This window comes from Heloderma suspectum, chromosome 3, assembly GCF_057233095.1.
Source record: "Heloderma suspectum isolate Gila_16-S chromosome 3, 16-S_ref, whole genome shotgun sequence".
In the NCBI taxonomy this organism is placed as follows: domain Eukaryota; kingdom Metazoa; phylum Chordata; class Lepidosauria; order Squamata; family Helodermatidae; genus Heloderma; species Heloderma suspectum.
In genome coordinates, this window is record NC_139460.1 from 283,867,759 (window position 1) to 283,889,407 (window position 21,649).

General features: G+C 43.6%; 1 protein-coding gene across 1 annotated transcript in view; it reads right to left on the bottom strand.

Moving 5' to 3' along the window:
• Positions 1-10,116: 10,116 nt before the first annotated feature.
• The window catches only part of COL4A4 (collagen type IV alpha 4 chain), a 113,459-nt gene continuing 101,926 nt past the window's right edge, over positions 10,117-21,649 (bottom strand). Inside the window, exons 44-47 of the mRNA XM_084847142.1 lie at positions 21,453-21,569; positions 20,148-20,336; positions 13,527-13,813; positions 10,117-12,658 (exon numbers count right to left, since the gene is read on the bottom strand). Of these exons, the coding sequence (XP_084703268.1) occupies positions 12,395-12,658; positions 13,527-13,813; positions 20,148-20,336; positions 21,453-21,569 (857 nt within the window). The 3' untranslated portion in view covers positions 10,117-12,394. The remainder of the gene's footprint in view (positions 12,659-13,526; positions 13,814-20,147; positions 20,337-21,452; positions 21,570-21,649) is intronic.

Sequence of the window (21,649 nt, forward strand, 5' to 3'; positions counted from 1 at the left end):
TACCAGATTTACAGTCCAATTTATTTGAAGTTGTAAGATTTCCCTTAAATTCAGTGAAAGATAAGTCAGAAAGTCCCACTATCATAGAAGTATCTTGTAATGCACTAACAGTTGTGAGAAAGAGTACATACACTATAATGAGGCCTGTTTTGTTCCCAAAAACCTATTTGCCATTGTGTACCTAATTCAGTGCAGTCCTCCTCCTAGTGGTGGTAAGTAAAACATCCTGTTTTAAATAAATGATGTATGAGAGAGATTGCCAGATTCTCCTTAGAGTCTGAGGGTACCTTGCATTGGTGCATACTCATTCCATATGCAGGCATTTGACTGAACATGTGTGGGTTTAAAGGGGCACGCACACACACCCCACCCCCCAACATCCCTCTAGGTGCCAGTTCCATTTTAGACATTCGCACCTTTGGCATGCAAATCTGAAGAGCACCTCGAAGCGTGCATGGCTGAGTGTGCTTAGAAGCTTCCCCGCTATTGTTAACCCTACCTCATCAAGGTTCTTGATCACTGAGAGGATTGTAAGCATGTTCAGCTGAACACACTTAGAATTTCCCTTCAGACCTTCATACTAAATGTGCAGAGGGCTGAAGTGGAGCTGGTGCACGTAGGATGGTGGGGATGGGGCCTGTGTGTGCCTTCCACCTCCTCCCCAGTTTGAAGCCGTTACACATTCAACAGAAAACCTGAATAGGGCTCTTGTCTACAGTTCTTCCTAAAGACTTGTGGCTGCATGGCAGCTAATGCATGGTACTTTTCTCTAGTTTCAGTGCTGTAGTGCTGTTGCCACCACATCCTCAGAATGCAGAAACAAGACACAGTAATTGGTTGAACTATGGGCCACAACATTTATTAGTTTACCTGTCTCATATGCGACATACTTAAGTAATTCAAGCAACCCCCCTTAATTTAGTGTATGTAACAAAGTGAGAGCCAAGATACTACTTGTCTCGTGTGAATGACCGCTTCTGACTTCAAGAATTGGATTGGTGGTAAAACTGCTCTTTGCCACCCACACACTTGAAAGATGTGCCAAGGAGGCCCTGTCAGCATTGTCAGACCCTTAGCCAGTGAGCCTTGGGATCCACAAGACAGCCTGTGGCCAAGGACCAATCCTACTGGTAAGGCATGAGAGGTTGATTTGTCTGATCTTTCCTTCACTGCTCCATTGCCTTTGAGTGTTTACTCTGGAGTGTCTACTATGTCTCTTCTTCCTTTCAACATGTATCAAAACTGCCACTATAGGGGACAGCTAGAGTATGGTGCTTGTGCTGAAGTTTCAGTGGTATAGCATACTGCACACAACTAGAAATTATCCCGGATAGTTCCATGTAGACCAAGGAAAGTTGGCCATGAAAAACAATGGTCCCTATCAACACTGTGGCTGATGCTTGTGGGCTGCCAGAAGATTCCTGAGCAAATATAAAAGGATACCCTACACAGCTTGACCCAAGCAAACATCTTTCCATACAAAGTCTCAGAGATTTGTGAGGGATGGTGTTGCACTTCACAAAGGCAGGGAAGAATGTGTTTGGCCACAGCATGAAGAACTTCATCAGGAGGGCTTTAAACTGAATCCTAAGGGGGAGGGAGACATAAAGTTGGGGGTAACAATGGATGAAGGCTCATGCACCACAACAGCGGGAACAGCTCTAATAGCACCCAATAATAGTGTTCAGAAACATGTTGGAAGAAAGCCAGACTATAAAGCACATCGTCTTCAATGTCTATATACTAATGCCCAGAGTATGGGAAATAAACAGAATGAACTTGAACTCTTAATACAGGAGGGAAATTATAACTTGATAGGTGTAACTGAAACTTGGTGGGATGACTCCCACAACTGGAATACAGCAATTGAAGGATATAACTTGTTCAAAAAGAACAGGAGGAACATACGCTATATGTTAAAAATTCATATCTCTGCACAGAAATACAGGAGGATGAGTTTGGTAGCCCTATCAAGAGCATCTGGGTTAAAACAAATGGAGCAAAGACTAAAAGGAACATGGTGGTCGGAGTCTACTACCAGCTACCCAGTCAAGGAGAAGATGAGGTTGAAACTTTTGAAAAGCAAATTGCCAGTGTTTCAAGGAAGCATGATGTAGTAGTAATGGGGGACTTCAATTTCCCTGATATTTCTTGGCAGACAAATTCTGCAAAACATGGCCCCTCCAAGAGATTCCGGGCTTGTGTTGCTGATAATTTCTACAGAAGGTAGAGGAAAGGACTAGGGTATCGGCTATCCTTGACTTGATCCTAACCAACAGAGATGACTTAGTGGATAAAGTAGCAGTTACAGGAACTCTGGGGGAAAGTGACCATGTTATACTTGAGTTCTTGGTTCTAAAGGAAGCAAAAGCCAAGTGTAGCCAAACACATACCCGGGATTTTAAGAAAGCCAATTTTAATAAACTCAGAACAATGATCAATAAGGTCCCATGGCAAGCAACTCTAATGAGAAAAGGAGTCCAAGATGGGTGGGAGTTTTTAAAAAAAGGAAATTCTAAAATCACAATAACCAACACTTGCAACATAAAAGACAACAGAAGAAGCCAATGTGGCTTCACAAAAAGCTTAGAGATTACCTGAAAACAAAAAAGCACACACATAGGAAGTGGAAGGAAGGCCAAGCTATAAAGGAAGAGTACAGGCAGGTAGCACAGAATGGCAGAGATGTTGTCAGGAAGGCTAAAGCTGAGAACAAGCTGAGATTAGTGAGGGATGCTAAAAGCAACAAAAAGGCTTTCTTCAGATACGTGCACAGTAAAAGAGGAAAGAAATGGTGGTTCAACTATTAAATAAGGATGGCAAAATGATAACACATGACAAAAGGCAGAGGTTCTCAGTCTTCTCCCGAAAGAGGGTCTATGAGCCCCCTGTCAAAGGTGAAGTACAGGCTGAAGGGGCAGGATTGCAGCTTGAGATCGATAGGCATATGGTCAAGGAACACCTAATTACTTTGAATGAGTTCAAATCTCCAGGGCCAGATGAACTGCATCCTAGAGTAATAAAGGAACTAGCAGAAGAACTCTCAAACCACTATCTATTCTCTTTGAGAAATCCTGGAGGACATGTGAAGTGCCAGATGATTGGAGGAGGGCTAATGTTGTCCTTATCTTCAAAAAGGGCAAAAAGGAGGAACCAATCAGTCTGACATCAATCCCTGGGAAAATTCTGGAGTAGGTTATATAGCAATCCATCTGTAAGCACCTTGAAAACAATGCAGTGATTACTCGAAGCCAACATGGATTTCTCAAGAACAAATCCTGCCGAACAAATCTGATCTCATTTTTTGATCAAGTAACCTCCCTTGTGGACTATGGAAATGCTGTGGACATAATATACCTCGACTTCAGCAAAGCTTTCGACAAAGTGCCCCATGAGCAAACTAGCTCAAAGTGGGCTAGATGAAACAACGATCCGGTGGATCCACAGTTGGCTACAGAATCGGACTCAAAGAGTGGTTATCAATGGGATCTTCTCAAACTGGGGAGAAGTATTGAGCGGGGTACCACAGGGCTCAGTCCTGGGCCCAGTGTTCTTCAACATTTTTATTAATGACTTGGTGGAGGAGGTGCAGGGAATCCTGATCAAATTTGCAGACGACACAAAATTGGGCGGGATAGCTAATAGCCTGGAAGACTATTAGCCTATGACTATGACTTTGAAACAAAATTCAAAGTGATCTTGATAGACTGGAGTGCTGGGCAGAAAACAACAGAATGACATTTAATAGGGATAAATGCCAGGTTCTGCACCTAGGAAAAAGAAACCAAATGCACAGTGACAAGACAAGACGAAGGATACTTGGCTCAACAATACTACAAGTGAGAAGGATCTTAGAATTGTTGTTGATCACAAGCTGACTATGAGCCAACAATGTGATGTGGTTGCAAAAAAGGCCAATGCTGTTTTGGGCTGCATTAATAGAAGTATAGCTTCCAAATCCTGTGAAGTACTAGTTCCCCTCTACTCAGCACTGGTTAGGCCTCATCTGGAGTACTGTGTCCAGTTCTGGGCGTGACACTTTAAGAAAGATGCAGACAAACTGGAGAGGGTTCAGCGGAGGGCAACGAAGATGATCAGGGGGCTGGAAACAAAGCCCTATGAGGAGAGACTGAAAGAACTGGGCATGTTTAGCCTTGAGAAGAGAAGACTGAGGGGAGATATGATAGCGCTCTTCAAATACTTGAAAGGTTCCGTCAGAGAGGAAGGCCAGGATCTCTTCTCAATCATCCCAGAGAGCAGGACATGGAATAATGGGCTCAAGTTACAGAAGCCAGGTTCCAGCTGAACATCAGGAAAAACCTCCTGACTGTTAGAGCAATACGACAATGGAACCAATTACCTAGGGAGGTAGTGGGCTCTCCCACACTGGAGGCATTCAAGATGAAGCTGGTCAGCCACTTGTCAAGGATGCTTTGATTTGGATTCCTGCATTGAGCAGGGGGTTGGACTCGATGGTCTTGTAGGCCCCTGATTCTATGATTTTTCTCATTACAGCAATCTTGGATCCTCAGCTTGATAAAGATCCAAGTGAGCTACAGCCCCTAAGCTACATGGTGACTTGAATCTGATAATTCACAAAAGCAGAAGTATTTGAAACCTCCTTCAGCTTCCACTGAAGTAACTAAATGTCCTCCTGAACATTATTTGAGGCTTTGCTTCAGGAACCTAGTTCTGTGACTTTCTGCACTAGCATGCCAGCTGTGTGTGTATGGCAGACTGCTAAACACAATGGCAGGTAATAAAACACAACACACACACACACACGCTGTTCAAATAGCAGTGCAGAATTCTGAAATTAATATTGCTTTTGCTGTGTGTATCCTAAAATTTGTGTTTGCCACTCAGGCTTTATAAAAGACCAAAGCCCATTTCAGACGTTTCTTTTAAGGTTTATTTTTGGAATTTGCAGTCTGTATATCTCTTGCATCATTTAAGCAAACACTATTTTAACCCACCCACCCCCATTGCAGCCATTTTTAAACCCTTTGATCTTCAAGTGAGACTGGAATTCTAATTAGTTTGGAGAGAAGAAATGGACATCATAGGGGAAACAGAAAATAGTGGTACTCATGGATGGCTCCATTTACTGTGTAAAATGGTGTTTTTAAAACGTGCCATGAAATATTGTTGTTCATTTAAAGTGGAGGATAGTATTTCAGTGATAGCCTAAGCACTGACTGTGGAAGTTACCATGGTAACAACACATTTGTCATGACAGCACAGCAAATTGGCATATAAAGCTAGAATAAACTGTCAAAGCACAAGTATCTAGGAATGCACAAACATCCATGCTCATTTTATTTTGCATGAAAACAAAATATTTAATCTAGTTTGTCCTGTGCTACTTGTTAGCTCTGAGGCCTCTTTGATATGCTTGATTTCTGTAACACTTAGTAGGCTGAGAATGAGGAATTAATTTTTCTCCCTATGTGACTCTTGCAGTTATTTTTTCCTCAAGACAATTTTAGGGAAACTCACTTATTGCACAGTTCTATTTATAGATGAGCATGCTGTTAACAAGTGTCTTGTAGAACAAATAATATTTAGTCTATGCAAAGAACTGTTCATATTAAAGTAGTGCTATGGCTTGAACAGGCTCCTGCTGGTGATCAAGAGCACAACTTCCAGGGCAATTAAGGAAAAGTATAGGACTGTTGGCATCCACCCAAAAACTTGAGTCCATTCCATACTCTTTGCTTATTTATTTTAAACACATACTAAGTGATGTCCATGGTCTCCATTCACAGAAGCAAAAGGAAAAGAAAATCTACCCAGAGGAATTGATACCCAAAAGGAGTTTCTGCTTCCTGAACTGAAATGTCAAAGTAACTTTGCATGTCCATTTGCAGCTCTTTACTCTCTTCATGGTGCTTTCCACTACACAGAGGTGTGAGGTACAACACTAGGTACCACAACATTTTAAAAAACCTATTTACAGTACGTTAAAAAGCAGCCACAGGCCTGCTTTCCACTTCACGTGTTTTCATTAGGGATGCTGGAGAAATTTGAGATGGACTAAAATGAGCTCGGATTTTCAAGAATCCGAACTGCGGAATCTGCTGTGGAGCGACCCCCTCAGGCCATACGGAGTCTGTGGACTTTCGAATGGGTTTTTTTTTTTTACTTTCCCAACATTTACGCATATAAATTCATAGGAAAATACACAAGTTTCTTCTGAGGAAACATTGAATGGAATGGGGGACAATATGCTAAATACTACGTATTAAGGTAAATTATGTAAACACGTAAATACTTACATAATTATTTGCATATTTTTCCGCACAACGAAAAAAAATACTGGCATCTGGCTGTGGGCGGACAACGGAACAAAAGGCACCTGACAATCCATGAAACACAGATGGAGTGGATTTTACACAGTCTGAACATCCCTAGTTTTCATCTCTGCAGAGTGGAGAGCACCGGTGAGGTGAGTGGGTGGAGCCAGATGTGCAAAGCTATCCCCAATAACTCAGCCTGTTAAGCTGCATTGTTTCCAACACGTACTGCCTTCAGCCTGCTTTAAAAAGCGACATCAACGTACTGGGCCTTCGAAGGGTGGAGATATTTTGTATTTTAAAATTTTATGTTGAAGCTACTTTGAGATGTCTCTTTAGATATAGTCAAGGGGTTTATATAATAAATGTAGGAGGGTCTATGTAACGAATTTGAGATCTTTAGGGACTTACCTATATACAGTTCAAGGACTGGATCATCATCTGGGAATGAGTTTTACAAGCTGAAGTATAGTGAACATGGTGAAAAGGGGGGGGTCACATGAAGTACCAAGATCAAGCTTAAACATTCTAAGCAGGGAAAACTGAATTTTTCCTGTTGTTTTTCTTTGAATGTTTCTCATGTTCTCAAAGCTGTTTTAGCCCCTTTGTTTCCTTTTCCTTGTCAGAAAGGGAACTGACAGATTATCAGGCCAAAGTCCAACTATGCCCATTGTGGGATGCCAACGTAGTGCCTGTGAATACCAATGTGCCCATGGACACCTCTTGGTGCCTGCCAGGCTCCCTGTCTCTTCCGGTTTTTATTTTAATATTTTTTGTAATTAATAAAAAGTAACTCAGAGGCTGGTGTACTACAAAGTAAAGTGCTGCCTTACAGTGCCGTCTTTCTTTGGGTTCAAAAGAGTAGTTTTGTATTTTGGATCTCAGACCCCACCTATACCTTGTACTTAGGTTCTTTGGCAAGTTACTTTTCTCTTAGTCTCACCAGTTTTCCTTCTGGGAGATGAGTGTTTCGTGACCAGCTCTGCTCACAATGGCAGCCATTTTGTGAGATCACCCACAATACTCCCTCAACATTCCAAATGTGCCCACCTGTTGAGGACCCCTGCTGTAGTCGGTCTGGTGATTTGAAGGTGGCATTATAGTTTAGTATAGAGTTGCAGTACTGCTCAACAGCAATTTGGGAGGGGGACCAGTGGCTATATTCAATACTCCCACTACTCCCCCTTTCCTGCAGAACAGCTGATCAGGGGATTGGGGTATTTTAAAAAGGGCTACATGCAGTCATCCCTGGCTGCTTCCTACACATACTGTTGGCTTGGGACTTGTCTATCATCCTTCTTGTAGAGAATGTGGGGGGATGGATTGTTGATGGATGACAGCGATAACAGTGAAGCAAGCAAGATATAAAACAATATCAACACAAAAGAAATGAAAACATAAAGGTACTCAGGCTAGCATCTCAGTGACCCACCTGTGCAGTAAAAGAAAAAGTTCAGTAAGCACTCTTCAAAGGGTTAACATCCTTTGCCATCCACCCTTAGCAACAGGCTTCTTTCTATAGTCTCCCTCAAGGGTGAGAAAGCAGAGGAGGCACAGGTGAACCAAATAAGTCTAGTTGCTCATTGTCACCAAGGATTGTATTCAACACATCTCCATATTACCTCTCTTCCATTGGGTATTTGAATGTATCTCTGTCAAGAATTGGGAAACTTGTTCTTAGAGTGTGATTAAGACAGCAGTAGTCTCCTGCATTGCCTGAAATAGCTGGAGGATGAATTAATGCCCTTCTAATGTTATAATCCTATATATGTTTACCTTGGAATAAGTCCCACTGAACTCTGTGGAATTTACAGTGCAATCCTATACATGCCTACTCAGAAGTAAGAGTTATAACAGTGCTTGGTTAGAGCACAAAAACATTTGCTGCTTGTACTTGTATCCCTAAAGAATTGCTTTAGTAGTCCAGTTTAAAATCCAGTTACACTGAAGTATTCATCTTGGAGGGAGAAATCCTATGGCCATTAGACAGCAGCTAGATGCCCATACGATATGGTGTTTTCTGGGAATCGACCAGAAAATCAGGAATCGAATCGACCTCGGAGCCCGTGCTCCGAGGTCAGTTCCTGGAAAACCGACCTCCCCTCACTTCTACGCTGCCTCGGGGGCAGCACAGAACAGCCCCGTCCTCCACACTTGCAAGAGGAGCGCGGAGGGGCCGGAAAGAGGCGGGGCTGGGTGCATTCCAGGGTGGGGAGATTGAAGCTGCCTGTATGACACATCCTATGTGTCGTACAGCAGCCTCCTTCCCCGCTCCATGCTCCTGCAGCTAGACAGCCGCAATCACCTGTCTAGCAGAAAAAGCAGGGCAGGAGAAGCGTGGAGGTTACAATCCCCTCCATGCTTCTCCTGCCCTGCTTTGGATAGGTGGTCACCTCCGAGTTCAGAGGCAGCTGCCTATCTAGATAGGAATGCGCCCTAAACCACTTTAGCCCTGTTGACTTCAGCCAAGGGCAACCCAGCTCTGGATTGGGCTGCTTATCTCTCAAACTGGCAGTGAGATTGCCACAACTGCCATAGGAGGTCACTTGCAATACAATTTCAAGCAAATTCTAGAGGGGCTGAGCCAGCCTTTAGGGTTAGTATAATCGAATTAGGCTCCTTAAGTGACAAAAGGTTCACGTGGAAACAAAGTGAAACTAATTCACATAAGATTGGTAAAAATGACTGGGAAACACCCTACTTGAAATGTTTCATATGTTTGTGTAAACTCATGTTAAAAGATCATTCAAGAGCTTTGAATGTAGTTGTTCCATTCAGAGCAATCTGAGCATCCCAGGGGGTGTTAAATATGACTTGGCTATATCAGTGGTACAGCCACGAACTCCTGGCAGCAATTTGAGCATGGCAGCATATTTTTCAGAAACTGCTTATGTGGGTTGCATCTGTGGTTGTGCTGGGTCAGACCTAGTAAGAATAGTATTTATTCTTGATAAAGTGCCTCAGCCATCTAGGTGCTATACAAATACTAGATATAAATATCGAAAATGAAAAACAGGACTTGCATGCAGCCTTACAATTCTGGTGATAAATAAGAGGCAAAGAGTGAACACCTCAATAAGTGTCAAAAACTCAAGCAAAAAGATGAGTCAGGATGATAGAGAGAGGAGGATCTAAGAAAGGATGTATTTGTAGAATGTGAGATGAACAGATTTGAGACCAGTTAAAAAAAACTAGAAAAAAACCATAACGCAACTCTATGTGCATTTGGCTGTGAGTCCCACTGAGTTTCCTACTCCCAGGTAAGAATGCATCGAATAGCAGCCTACATATGTGAAGAAAGTCTGGGAGAATAGAAGGTGCAATATTTTTAGCCCATTCATATCCAAAGAAGCAACAGCTCTCATGTGTGAATTAAAGTGCCAGGTAGACTTTGGTTCTTCCATGCAGCTGCATGCCCAAGCTGCTCTCCGCTGGAGCAATTTACAAACTTCTCAACCAGCCAGTTGGAAATGGTCAGTCAGTTTATATAGCCCCTTTTGTGGTTAGGCTATGTAGATTTGCAAGTACTGAACCACTACTGTGGTTCAGATTGTGTCTATCCTCTCAGGTTAGAAATAATTAGGATTTTTTTTCCTCCTGGTTAAGATACCCATAGCAGCAAAGATGGTTGTCATTTCTGGCTTAGGATGTCAGATGAACCCCAGTTTTGAAGGTGCAAGTGGCATTTTGGGACCTGTATTTTTTGCACCCATGGTACTAATGGTATGTTACCACTATGGGAGCTGACAGCTACCTTACTGGCATGATTAGGATTGGAGCTGAAATATTACACACTTAGAAAAACCAAATAGAATTAAAGCACTGTTCCCATGAAAAATTATTGAAAACTACACATGGTCATTTTATTTACATATGTGTTTACAGAGGAAAGATTTGTGCTCTCACCACCGGAGTATAGTAGCTGCAATAAATGCAAAACAGACTGACATCATTCAAAAGTCACTAAGCTTGAGTCCAGCAAAGTGCACCTATGAGTGTAAAAAAACATATTTTTTTAAAAAAGCAAAAGGGACATGGTAACCTGCCAATCAAGAGACCACAATGCAAGAAATACCCTGAAATTGAATTTAAATATTTTGATGCTGAAATATTCTGAGATTTCCCCCAGTCTAGAAACCTCCATCATTTAACTTCATAAGACATTATAGTAGATTATTCTCTTAAATTTGCTAGTACTGACACTCTTCATCCTCTGTCTCCTGTGACATAATTGGCTCCATGATAAGGGAGCCTATGTTACAACGTAGATTCCTTTACAGTGGTATCCCAATGTTCTCAGCCCAAGACTTTGTTTGTAGTATATAGTATACAAAGTTGGGTGAGGCCAAAGGTGCGCTAGCAAAATGCAATCCATGTCCATGTCCATCAGTCTGCGGATCACTTGAAAAAGAATTGAAGTTGATGGAAACACATAACAAAGAGAACGTGCCCATCTCACCGTCACCTATGGATTAGCTGTTTCTGCCAGGCTGAGCAAAGAAAACTCAGGATAGTCCCAATGAAGACTATGCTCTGAGTGAGACCCCTCCTGAAGGGACCAATCAAATCGTAAAGTTACAGGGAGAACTGCACATGGCAGTTATTTCCTGTTGTGCCTCACCAAAGAGTAGGCAGTCATTGAATGGTAGGAAACTGTTCTCCTCTCCATCTTAAAATCTGCTACCACCGTAGAAATGCATGTTGTGAAGGCTCAGAGTGCTGTGGATAGGTGCAAAGAACAACAGCGTATAGTGGAAGTGGTTTGCACTAAACTGAAAACAGAAAATGACTGTACCATGGTGCCAGAGAAATATGTAGGTATAGATCTTTCATGTCAAGAACCCCTTTCTAAGAGCTGAACTGTAACCATATGAAATTTTGTTGTCAAAACAGTATTGGTTTAGCTTTCTTAAATCCATTACACTGCAAGGCCCTCTCTCTTCATTTTTTAAATGATGAAATAATGAGAATATCTGTTCCATCTTCTTGTTGAACACACTCCATGACACCTTTTGCTCATAGAGTTGCTTTCTCCTAAATAAGCCAAAAACAAACTGTGGCCAACTGAAATGGAGTGCTTGTCATAACACACCCAGCGTTGCTTGAAGCTGGTATAGTTCGTTGTCCATCAGAGCTATAATTGAAAACTTGCAAGCAAAGGGTAATTATTTTGTCTCAGCTTGTCATTGGTATCCTAGAGAAATCTTTCCACTTGTTTACATAGATCAAGGATGATCAATTTGTGACTGTCCAGATACTTTGGTTGCAACTCCCATCAGCCCTAGCTGGCATACCAATGGTGAGGGATCAATGGGAGGTGTAGGCTGAAACAACAGGAGGGCAACAAGTTGCCCACCTCTGACACAGATGTATCTCCCCTGTACTGAAGAGATGTAGCATGGTGCTTCCTCTGCTTCCACTCACTGCAGCAGCAAAAAATAAAAGCAAGAACTGAAGCAGCAGTGGCCCTTCCCATCCAGTTAGCTGTTACAAGTTGGCTTATGTTGACAGGCAGAGGAAGAACCAGGCTCCTCCTGAATGCTGAGCGTCTACAGCTAGCACAGTCTGGCTAGCACAGACACAGTGCCTGTAAGTATAGCTGCACAGGGGACATGGGGAAAACAGTCGTGTCCACAGTTCACCTGGCTTAAAGGTATGGTGTAGATCTGGCCAAAACTTTGAACAGTGTTCCACATGCTCAAATAAAATCCAAGAATTAGCACCATTTACAACAGGGATGCAGAACCTCAGGCTCAGGGTCCCAATCCAGCCCTCCTTGGTTCCCCAGAAGGCCCCGCCGCTACCCACTATCCTCCAACCATCGATAACTTGGTGGTTTCCTGGCTTTTGTGCAACTTTCCCCCTATTCTAAAAAATTGAAATGCCTTTCCTAAGGCTTAGTTACTGACAGTAAGAGCTTTAAGCTAAAAGATGCTGATAGTTTTGGCCCTGCCCACCATTGGAATGCAGCCCCTGAGAACTTCTCCAAAATGGAATTCAGCCGTCCGACTGAAAGAGGCTCTGCACCCTTGATTTACAACTATAGCGCAACTTACTGCATCCCCCCTTTTTCTTTTTGGTAAATATTCAGGTTTCCCTCAGCCATATTTCATGCAGACCTGACATCTGCCTATATTTCGACGTTGTTCTTGCTCATCTTTGAGAGTCCCTGAGAGAGGGGTTGATGTAAATTGTAACTCTGGGTTCACTGTAGTTAACCAGAAGCTGTACTCATTGGTAAAAAACTGACATGTTCCCCTCTGACCCTGGCATTCAATAAAGGGTGCTGATCTGAAGTCTTCAAGGCAGCTTCCAGTTGACATGAGAGACTGTCCACCTCCCTGATCACCAGACCCTGTGTGCTGAAAGAAATAGGCAAGAGAGCAAGATGTCACACATGCAACTTGATACTGTGCATTTTTACTCAGAAGTAAATCTCACTGAAGTCAATAGGATTCACTCACACTGGATTACAGGCTCAAGCCACAGTCCTAACCGCTATTACTCAGATGCTGGTGAATGCCATGTGACTTTCTTAAAAGTAAATTTGTTTCGGATTGTAGTGCTGCCCAATGGTAAGATATTGATGGACATTTGCCATGGTTTTGGCTCGAGCCTAGTATCACTAAGCATTACACTCACCTATGTGCCATTGTACCAAGACTGACTGAAAGAGAACTATTAACAATGTAACTTCTATATTAAATTTGGACAGCAAGGGACAAGGAGAGGTACTCTTGGCTCCTCCCAGATATGTAACTCCCTTCCCATGAGCAGAAAGATCAACATTTTCCATAGCAGAAAGACAAAGTACCACTTCCTACTTTTGCTATAGCTACTGTGGAGGGGAAAAAATGAAAAATCCACAGAACTCTAATAATTCTGTACTAGAATTTTATAAGGTGGGGAATTAAGGCTGCAATTATCATTGGCAGGGGAGGGAGGGAGGGAGGGAGGGAGGGAGAGAGAATGTATTGCAACCCATGTTTTATGTCCAAATTAATGTTCACTTAGTTCTCAGCTTGGATCTCATTGTTGGGTGACAATATACTCAAATACAAGAAAAGGGACCGTGATGATTTCATCAAATGATAACCTGAAAGAATAAAAAATCTTCAATCAAGTTGCAAGTGAAAACTGCAATTATCATGTGAACAATTTATGAACTCATATTGAGTCTCTGTGGTGACCTAGCATTCCACAGCAGACCTAATTAATCTTCACTCTTACCATTAAGAATGAGTAGCCTATCCAGAGACTTCTCCAGTTCAACGGACAGGGAGGAATGGACTGATCTTGACTATGAACTGCAACAGCTTGGGCAGGAGCTTCACATACAGCACATCTGCTAATGTAGGGCTGTATTTCTTCATCAGAGAGCGGCATCATGGGCAAAGGAGCTGCGCTTGATAACCAATAAGATTTATCATTTCGACTTGCATAGTAGCAGACCTGGTTGATATTGCAATAGGCAAAGGGCATAGTACTGAACACAGGAAGACAAGATCCGGCCAAACCTAAAACAAAGGGAAAAGCCACCAAAGTTTACTACTCCAAATAACAGATTACTTAAGAAGAGTTAAAAATCACATCTCAACCCACACAACCAGGAAAATGACTGATGCATAAGGACATTTGGTGGGTTTACAGGGGCAGGAGGTTTCTGAATATTGCAACAGGAAAAGCTGTTTCCCATGGAAACTTTAGAACAGGGCAATTTCAGGAGGTCCAGGTCCCATTTTTGCCCCATGGACTGCCCTGCAGGTGCTGAAAATGGAGTGGGGAAAATAAAACAAAAACAAAAAATGGCGTCCAGAGCTAGTACAGCACACCAAAATAAAGCAGGCTAGTTTTGACCCTTCACTGCCTTGTTGTGGCAAAGGGGCTTGCATAACTCAGTGAAGCCATAAGCTATGCCGTGCAGGGCCACCCAAGACGGACAGGTCATGGTGGAGAGTTCTGACAAAGGAAATGGCAACCCACTCCAGTATTCTTGCCAAGAAAACCCTATGGAACATATCACAAGGCTAAAAGATATGACGCCAGAAGATGAGCCCCTCAGGTTGGAAGGTGTCCAATATACTACTGGGGAAGAGCAGAGGGAATTTCCAAGTAGCGCCAGAAAGAGTGAAGTGGCTGGGCCAAAGCTGAAAGGACACTCAGCGGTGGACGTGTCTGGTGGTGAAAAGAAAATCCGATGCTGTAAAGAACAGTATCATTTAGGAACCTGGAATGTAAGATCAATGAATCAAGGTAAGCTGGAGGTGATCAAACATGAGATGGCAAGACTGAACATCGACATCTTGGGAATCAGCGAACTCAAATGGACAAGCATGGGCGAATTTAATTCAGGTGACCATCATATCTACTACTGTGGGCAAGAATCCCTTAGAAGAAATGGAGTAGCAACCATAGTCAATAAAAGGGTGGGAAAAGCAGTACTGGGGTACAATCTTAAAAATGATAGAATGATCTCAGTACAAATCCAAGGCAAACCATTCAACATCACAGTAATTCAAGTCTATGCCCCAACCACAGAGGCTGAAGAAGCTGAGGTTGATAGGTTCTATGAAGACCTACAACACCTTCTAGAACTAACACCAAAAAATGATGTCCTTTTCATCATAGGGAATTGGAATGCTAAAGTAGGAAGTCAAGAAATAACTGGGATAACAGGCAAGCATGGCCTTGGTGTACAAAATGAAGCAGGACAAAGGCTAATAGAGTTTTGCCAAGAGAACACGCTGATCATAGCAAACACTCTTTTCCAACAGCACAAGAGGCAACTCTACACATGGACATCATCAGATGGTCAATATCGAAATCAGATTGATTATGATTGCAGCCAAAGATGGAGAAGCTCTATACAGTCAGTAAAAACAAGACTGTGGCTCAGATCATGAGCTGCTTCTTGCAAAATTTTGGCTTAAATTGAAGATCGTAGGGAAAACCACTAAACCATTCTGGTATGACCTAAATCATATCCCTGATGAATATACAGTGGAGGTGAGGAATAGATTTCAGGGATTAAACCTGATAGACAGAGTGCCTGAGGAACTATGGACGGAGGTCCGTAACATTGTTCAGGAGGCAGCAACTAAATCCATCCCAAAGAAAAAGAAATGCAAGAAAGCAAAGTGGCTGTCTGAGGAGGCTTTACAAGTAGCTGAGGAAGAAGGGAAGCGAAAAGCAAGGGAGAAAGGGGAAGATATATGCAACTGAATGCAGAGTTCCAGAGAACAGCAAGGAGAGACAAGAAGAAATGAACAATGCAAAGAAATGGAGGAAAACAATAGAATGGGAAAGACTAGAGATCTCTTCAAGAAAATCGGAGATATCAAGGGAACGTTTTATGCAAAGATGGGCATGATAAAGGACAAAGAAGGCAGGGACCTAACAGATGCAAATGAGATTAAGAAGAGGTGGCAAGAATACACAGAAGAACTATACAGGAAAGATCTGAATGTCCCTGATAGCCATGATAGTGCGCTCACTGAACTTGAGCGAGACATCCTAGAGAGTGAAGTCAAGTGGGCCTTAGGAAGCATTAGTAACAACAAAGCTAGCGGAGATGACAGTATTCCAGCTGAGCTATTTAAAATCCTAAAAGATGATGCTGTTAAAGTGCTGCACTCAATATGCCAACAAATTGGGAACACTCAACAGTGGCCATAAGACTGGAAAAAGTCAGTTTACGTTCCAATTCCAAAGAAGGGCAATGCCAAAGGGTATTCAAACTACCGTACAATTGCGCTCATTTCACATGCCAGCAAGGTTATGCTCAAAATCCTACAAGCTAGGCTTCAGCAGTATGTGAACCGAGAACTACTGGAAGTACAAGCTGGGTTTCGAAGAGGCAGAGGAACTAGAGATCAAATCGCCAACATTCGCTGGATCATGGAGAAAGCAAGAGAATTCCAGAAAAACGTCTATTTCTGCTTCATTGACTACGCTAAAGCCTTTGATTGTGTGGATCACAACAAACTGTGGAAAATTCTTAAAGAGATGGGAGTACCAGACCACCTTACCTGTCTCCTGAGAAACCTGTACGAGGGTCAAGAAGCAACAGTAAGAACTGGACATGGAACAAGCGATTGGTTCAAAATTGGGAAAGGAGTACGACAAGGCTGTATATTGTGACAGATTTTATTTTCTTGGGCTCCAAGATCACCGCAGACAGTGACTGTAGCCATGAAATTAAAAGATGCTTGCTCCTTGGGAGGAAAGCTATAGAAAACCTAGACAGCAAAGTAAGAAGCAGAGACATCACCTTGCTGACAAAGGTCCATCTAATCAAAGCTATGGTTTTCCCAGTAGTAATGTATGGCTGTGAGAGCTGGACTATAAGGAAGGCTGAGTGCTGAAGAATTGATGCTTTCGAACTGTGGTGCTGGAGAAGACTATTACGAGTCCCCTGGACTGCAAGGAAGTCAAATCAGTCAATCCTAAAGGGAAATCAACCCCGACTGCTCATTCATTGGAAGGACAGATACTGAAGCTGAAGCTCACATATTTTGGCCACCTAATGCGAAGAGAAAAGTCACTGGAAAAAAGACCCTGATGCTAGGAAAGATTGAAGGCAAAAGGAGAAGAGGACGGCAGAGGATGAGATGGCTAGATAGCATCACCGATGCAATGAATATGAACTTGAGCACACTCCGGGAGAGAGCGGAGGACAGGAAGGCCTGGCATGCTATGGTCCATGGGGTCATGAAGAGTTGGACACGACTTAACGACTGAACAACAACAAGTAGGTCCAGATGCCATTATGTTTGCAAAAGAGGGTTAGATTGTTTTGGGAGTATCCCCCAGATTTGAGGGGGTGAGAGAAGGTGCTACATGTTGTCCACCCCTGTTTTAGAGTATAAATTAAAATGGAGAAGTGTCACAGCCCAGTAGCAGAGCACATGTTTTGCCTACAAAAGGTGCCATGTATCTTGGTATCTCTATATAGGGCTGGAAAAAGAATACTGTCTGAAACCCTGGAGAACCACTGGCAGTCAGTTTAGACAGTACTGATCTAGATGGACCAATGGTCTGAGTACAGCAGCTTCCCATGTTATGAATGACAAAAGATACCTTTAAAATCTTGAGAATTTGCTACCACTTCTGATGCCTAAAATTCAGCTGGTGGCACCCTGGAAATGACCAATTTCCTTCAGAGTGAACATTAAGGATATTAATTGGTAATCCTTCTTATAGTGCACACATTCTAAAATATTGGTTTTGAAACTATTGCAGTTGCAGCATGATTTCTTTGATAAAATCATGCATGCTTAACACTAGCAAAAAGAGAAACAGTAACTTGCAGATATGCTCAAGCATATAAAAAACTGTCACAAATAAATGAAAAAAACAACCCACCACCCCTGCCAGAAACAGCAAGGATGCCTTTGGTATCCATTCTTCAGCAGAACCAGGCTGATCATGAAGGTTTCAGCAAGAGACTGGATACCTCTGGAGGGAAACAGAGGTGGAGTTTCTCAAGGTAGAAAACAGTCCAAATCCACACATTCTTCTAACTTGGTGGAACACCATAGGCTCAGATGCATGTGCTATGGCTTGCAAGAAAGTGCCCCAGCTGGCCACATTCAACATCTGTCTTGCTGGTGTCAGTTTCTAAGTGCTTTTTACAGATATTATTTTATTTATTTATTTATTTTTATTTCATTTCTATACCGCCCAATAGCCAAAGCTCTCTGGGCAGTTCACATAAATTAAAACCAAAGAGCACACAATAAAACAATACAAAATATATAAAACATTAAAACCACAGTAAACAATACAACCAGAATAAAACCAGAATAAAACCTAGCAGCAGTGCAGGGATTTAGAATACAGATTTAAAACAGCAAAGCTAAAGAGCTAAAATGCTAAAATGCCAGGGAAAATAAAAAGGTCTTCACCTGGCGCCAGAAAGAATACAATGTAGGTGCCAGGCGACCCTCACTAGGGAGCTCACTTCCTTTGGCAGGGGCTCACGGAGGAGGGCCATTGAGGATGATCTTAAGGTCCAGGCAGGCACATATGGGAGGAGGCAATCCTTCAGATAACCTGGCCCCAAGCCGTTAAGGGCTCTGAATGTTAATACCAGTAGGGTTGGCGGAGAATTTCTCCCCGAAACTTCGGGGGGCCGAGCGCCAACGTGTTCGGCCCCCCGAACAAGTTTCGGGGAGAAATTCTCCGCACCCCCCCGCACCCCGCACCCCCCCCCCCCGGGACGGGACTTACCTTTGGCGAATGTCCCTCCCGGCGGCAAGTCCGGCCGGCGGTTCGGCGGGTCTTCGTCCGGGGCGGGAGTGGCAGCCAGTCTTTCAACCGGCTGCCGCCGCCGCCATTCCAATAAAAGAAAAAAAAAAGCCCCCTGATAGGCTATGTGACGATTAACGTAGCCTATCATGGCTAGATTTGCAAAGTCAGCCGTGATAGGCTACGTAAATCGTCACGTAGCCTATCACGGGTGACTTAAAAAAAAAAAAAAAGCGCGTACGCAAATGACGGCCCCCATAGGGAGCTGCCATTCGCGTTCCTTATTTGGTCCCTGTAGTCTACGTAAAGATGGGGGATTTACGTAAATGGGGGATTTACGTAAAGATTTACGTAGCCTACAGCGAAAATAAGGGCAATGCAAATAGCCTTTACGTAAATCTTTACGTAGACTACAGGGATGGTAGTCCTTCCTTATTTGGTCGCTGTAGTCTACGTAAATCTTTATGTAAATCTTTGCGCTTTTTTTTTTTTTTAAGTCACCCGTGATAGGCTACATGATGATTTACGTAGCCTATCATGGCTGACTTTGCAGATCTAGCCGTGATAGGCTACGTTAATCGTCACGTAGCCTATCACGGGGGCGTTTTTTTTTTTTAACCTTTTAGTTCGCGGCCGGGCGAGGCGGGGCGCCTCCTCCCTGGCCTGAATTTCGGCCGGATGAGGCGGGAAGCCTCCCCCCCGGCCTGAATTTCGGCCGGGCGAGGCGGGAAGCCTCCCCCCCCGGCCTGAACTTCGCGGGGGGAGCAGAAAAGCGCCTCCCCTCCACCACGAAAAGGTTCGAGGACAGGTAAGGGACTTTCGTGCACCCCTAAATACCAGCACTTTGAATCGGGCCCGGAAATGGACTGGCAGCCAGTGCAGCTGGAAAAGTACTGGTGTAATATGAGCTCGTTGGCCAGTCCCTGTTAACAGTCTTGCTGCCCTATTTTGGACCAGCTGAAGTTTCCAGACCGTTTTCAAAGGCAGCCATGGTACCAAATTGGTGCCACATGCACGTACCCAGAAATAAGTCAATCGCACATACACACATAGCTGTGCTAACTCAGCTCACAAGGAGATAAAGCTGGTCACTGTCAACTGAGGCACCGAACCGGCGGTGGAGAGCACTGCAAGAAGCAGTTGGATATTTTGCTGTTCTTGCCAGGCATCTTTGTAGTCCTTTCAAACAAGTCATGCAGAAGCCATCATGCTGGGTTCACATGTCATGACAAGCCATTCTGCAAACAAGCCACCCAGAACAACCCAGAGACAAGCCATGGGTTCTCAGGGTGGGTTGAGCATGGCTAACAACCCACACTGAAGCCACTGTGCTGAGTGTGGATGTCACAACAAGCCATTCTGAAACAAACAAGAGTGATAACCCACCATCAGTTGTCGTGTCATGCAAACCAGGTCATGGTCCCTGACAAGGCACTATCCTCTTGCACCTACCACCTCAGAATTACATATGGGTGTTGTTATATTAGAAAGCACATCAACCTTGACTGAGATAAAGAGCTTTCTTAAGTAGAACAATTTGCAGTAAAAGCAGACAATCAAAACATTTTCTTTCTTGATAAAGGATGAAAATGCAACACTCACCAAGATCTTGATTATGGGCCTTCTCCTGCCCTTCAAGATACAGTAGGCTGTATCCAGTCCATAATTTTGGCATTCCCTGTGGGCAAAGTGGTTCCGTGTCTGCTTGACTATGAAGAACAATCAGGAACCCACCAGAAGATCTTGTTTCAGGCCCTGGTGGACCTGGCATCCCAGTTTGGCCTGGAAGACCTTATGGAATGGAGAAAAGGTAGACAAGTAATGTCCCATTTAATAGCAGGACCTCATTTCTGTGTTAAAGGAATGCTTTTTTGTTATTCAGAATAGGTTTGACTGATGAGTAGAAATTCCTAGGTTCCTGTGCTTCAAATTAAACAGAAAAACATGCTCATTTTACCATCATGGTCAGTGGGGTGGCAGGTTACTCACAAAAGCAACTTCAAACTTTGGTGGTCATAGGGATGTACGAAAGTCACTTACCTTTTCGACTAGGCGACTCGCGGTGGGGGGGAGGCGCTCCGCACCTCCCCCAAAATCCTTCTCCGGCCGGCTCCACTCCGCGGAGATTCCGCAGAGCCGCCGGCCGGGGCCACCCGCAGCCAGAAATCCAGCCACTGGGCAACTTCCTTCCGGAAGAAAAAAAAAATGGAGTACGCAAATGGCGGCGGCTACTGCCATATTTACGTAGGCTAGAACGGTGAAAAATAAAGGAACACAAATAGCACCCACTACGCTATTTTCGTTCCCCTTTTTTTCGCCGTTTTATCTTACGTAAATATTTACGTAAGATAAATCGGGGGGAAATAGGGAATGCAAATGGCGGCCGCCGTAGCCGCCGCTATTTACGTATGCCGTTTTGTTTTTGTTTTTTTATTGGCTTGTCGTGATAGGCTACGTAAATACTTACGTAGCCTATCACGGAAAAGACCAGGACGAAAATGGCGGCTGCGGCAGCAGGTTGAAAGACCAGCTGCCGCCGCCGGCGGACCTGCCACCGCCGCCACCACCCAGAACATCCGCCCCAGGTAAGCCTCGTCCTGGGAGGAATCTGCGGGGGGAGGCGGGGGGGCAGGCCGTTCCGCCACGGATTTCGGGGGGCCGAATGCCAGTGCATTCATCCTCACTGAAATCCGTGGCAGAATTCTCCGCCACCCCTAGCAAAAGTCTAATGGCCTTAGGTTCTTTGCCATGATGTTTCAAAGACACAAACTGCGCTGCTAGAAGCAGGTTCAATCCATGGTTTCAGCCAAAGGCCACAACAACTAGTATAAAAGCTTAATAGAATGATTTACAAAACTAATACTTTCGAAAAAGGATTACCAATTATTTTTGTAGCAGAATACTTACCTTGCAGCCCAGTGTATCCTTTTCCTCCCATGTCACCTTGATCGCCAAAAGGTCCTGGTGGCCCAGGCAAGCCACCCTGACCTGGATGACCTAAAAACCCTTCTTCTCCTTTCTGTCCTGAAATACAATACATATGTCTGTAAAAGTAACTATAGTTCAGCACTGTGCATAAATAGCTATATCAATGTATCACAAAT